This window comes from Montipora capricornis, chromosome 12, assembly GCF_036669925.1.
Source record: "Montipora capricornis isolate CH-2021 chromosome 12, ASM3666992v2, whole genome shotgun sequence".
NCBI lineage: Eukaryota > Metazoa > Cnidaria > Anthozoa > Scleractinia > Acroporidae > Montipora > Montipora capricornis.
In genome coordinates this window covers 13,314,472-13,316,971 of record NC_090894.1, presented here as the reverse complement: position 1 = coordinate 13,316,971, position 2,500 = coordinate 13,314,472, and the positions used below count along the sequence as shown (strand labels likewise).

The 2,500-nt window shown below is 40.0% G+C and overlaps 1 protein-coding gene across 1 annotated transcript in view; it reads left to right on the top strand.

The window, feature by feature from the left end:
- LOC138026056 (transcription factor A, mitochondrial-like) overlaps nt 1-1,325 on the top strand; it is a 1,878-nt gene extending 553 nt beyond the window's left edge. The window contains exon 1 of the mRNA XM_068873242.1: nt 1-1,325. This exon is cut by the window's left edge and continues 553 nt beyond it. Within this exon, the coding sequence (XP_068729343.1) occupies nt 1-355 (355 nt within the window). The 3' untranslated portion in view covers nt 356-1,325.
- The last annotated feature ends 1,175 nt before the right edge of the window (nt 1,326-2,500 follow it).

The window sequence follows — 2,500 nt, the reverse complement described above, 5'->3', positions numbered from 1 at the left end:
GCTGTTGCGGAAGTACAGGGAAGAATTAAAGAGTTTGGGGGAACAGCTAAGCTTGGAGGAACGAGCCTTCCTGGAGAAATACCACAACAGACAGCTCCAAAAATTGAAGAAAGAGCAACGACAGCTTTTGGGATATCCCAAGAGACCACCTTCACCTTTTATTCTTTTCTCTCAAAGGACCTCAAAGGGAATGGAAGAACTCACCATGACTGAACGCAGCAAAATGTTGGGAAAGAAATGGAGGGAGATGCCCGAGCCTGAGAAAGACATCTACTATGAAGAGAACCGTGAAGCTCGTGAAAAATACGAAAAGGATTTGGAGGAGTGGAAAGAAAAATACCCTAAAGCTCTATAAACTCTTAACTTGATATACATGTACACAACTTGTGAAGGGTGGAAATTGAAAGATGTGTCTCTCCCTGAAAAATAAACCCCTTGTCAGAAAAGCACTCCAGAGGCCCCTGCATTTTGTGTTCATTCAAATGAACCTATTTAAAGATATTTTTGTGAACAAATTTGCAAATGGAAGTTACATTCGATCTGTTGCGAACTGGCTGTCTTGTTTGAATGAGAAGGCTAGCTCATGACTTTGGTATTTGATTCCCCCAAGATGCTTACAATCTTTAATTTTTGTTCCAGTTTATTATAGTTACAACTTGATATGCCTTTCACATTGCAGAGAGGATGTAAGAACTGAAAACAAGGTTGAATCAAGCCCCACCGTAAAGTTGTCTAGGATGGTGACCCTTCTAAGACATGCCTTCCTTACCAAACAATATTATTACATGACCCAAACGTTTCCCCCATTTAAGAGAGTCACAAGATGGGCGTGTAACTTTAGGGAGAGCTTGGTACAGCCGGCCCATGACTGAAAAAAACAACAAAGTCTTTGTATGAAAACAAGTTGGCTCCGCTTGGAAGGTGTCTGGGCAGCTCCAAAGATGGTTGCTGTCCCAGATGGGTTACCTTTGTAGTGAAGACAACTTTGCTGCATTTGTCATAGGAAATGTATGAAAAGTTGACTACCCTGGGAAAGCTTGAGAAGACAGGAGACCCCTCAAACTGGGGTTACTGTTCCATACATAGACTGGGCTATAGGTTCAGGTCTCCTCTCCTGTCTTTCTGACTGTTGTAAGGGAGGGACACATTAGTAAGTTATCCATGTTCTGTTTTGTGTTTAGCATCACTGGAAAGACTCTTGTGTAAAGAGGCAAAAAACGTTTTATGAGCTCCATATCTGTTGTTACTGTGAAACTAAAAAAAATACTTATTTCAACACTGTTCATGTTTAAGTATTTTAAACTGTAATAAAGGAAGGAACTTTATGTAAGTGTCTAGTTATTCTAGTGCTGGAGCACTAATTAGGGACACTGTAAACTGAAATTAACAATCAACTTAAATTAATTAAGTCTAATGTTGGCTTTTGAGGAGAGGTGAAAACCAGAGTACTCGGAGAAAAATCTCTTGGTGAAGAGCACAGAACCAACAAACTCAACCCACATATTACGCCGAGTCTGGAATTGAACCCGGGCCACAATGGTGTGAGGTGAGTGCTCTCACCACTACGCGATCCTTACACCTTCAACATTTGGGTAATAATTTTACACTAGCCAACCTCTAAAGCATAAACTGCTGTTAAATAGTGTCAGCTTTAATAAAGCAATATAATTGTTCGTTTTCATAAGTAGCATGTTGTTTGCTTTCTTGTCCTGAGCTGTGCTGTGTCTTATGAGTATATAATTAGCATTCCAAAAATATAGCAGGTTCACAGTTTTCTGAGTTAGACAGACCTTGTGTGGAAATATTTTGTAGTATAGGGCTAAATCCATTTTAAACACAGGATGACAACCCATTCCTTCCTAAGATTGACACTTATAGATTTTACTATGTCTAATTAACAATTATTCCTCGAGCCCGAATGGGCTCTGAGTCAATAGCCCACGAGGCCGAAGGCTGAATGGGCTATTGACTCAGAGGCCATGAGGGCGAGAGGAATAATTGTTTTAGTAAAATCCAACTAGTTGGTCAAAAAAATATCGAGACAAAACATCTTTCGCTGGTTAAAGCAAGCTAGCTAAATTGTTGTTTTGGTTTTCAAAGCCGGTGCTTTTCGCTACTAGTGGGCTATAACAAATAGCCTACTAGTAGCTCAACCAATCAGAACGCAGCATTGATAATAGACCACTAGTTGGATTTTACTAATGCCAGATACTTGTCAATAATAGGCAGTTCGGGGCCCGTTTCTCAAAGGTCCTGCAACTTTAAGGACCAAAAGGTCAACACATCGGCTCTCTAAAACAATGGTTGACAGTTTTACAAATGGTTTTTTGGGCCTGAAAAGCTTTCGGGATTTTCAAGAGACAACAATTGCTTACACTCGAAAGCTGTCAGTTTCATTCCCTCCTTAGTGGTGAGAGCTAGACACTTGTTAAATAAATAAAGTTCCTTTCCTTTTCCTTAGATGTTACTCTGTCTAATTCCAGATGATTTTACTTGTCAC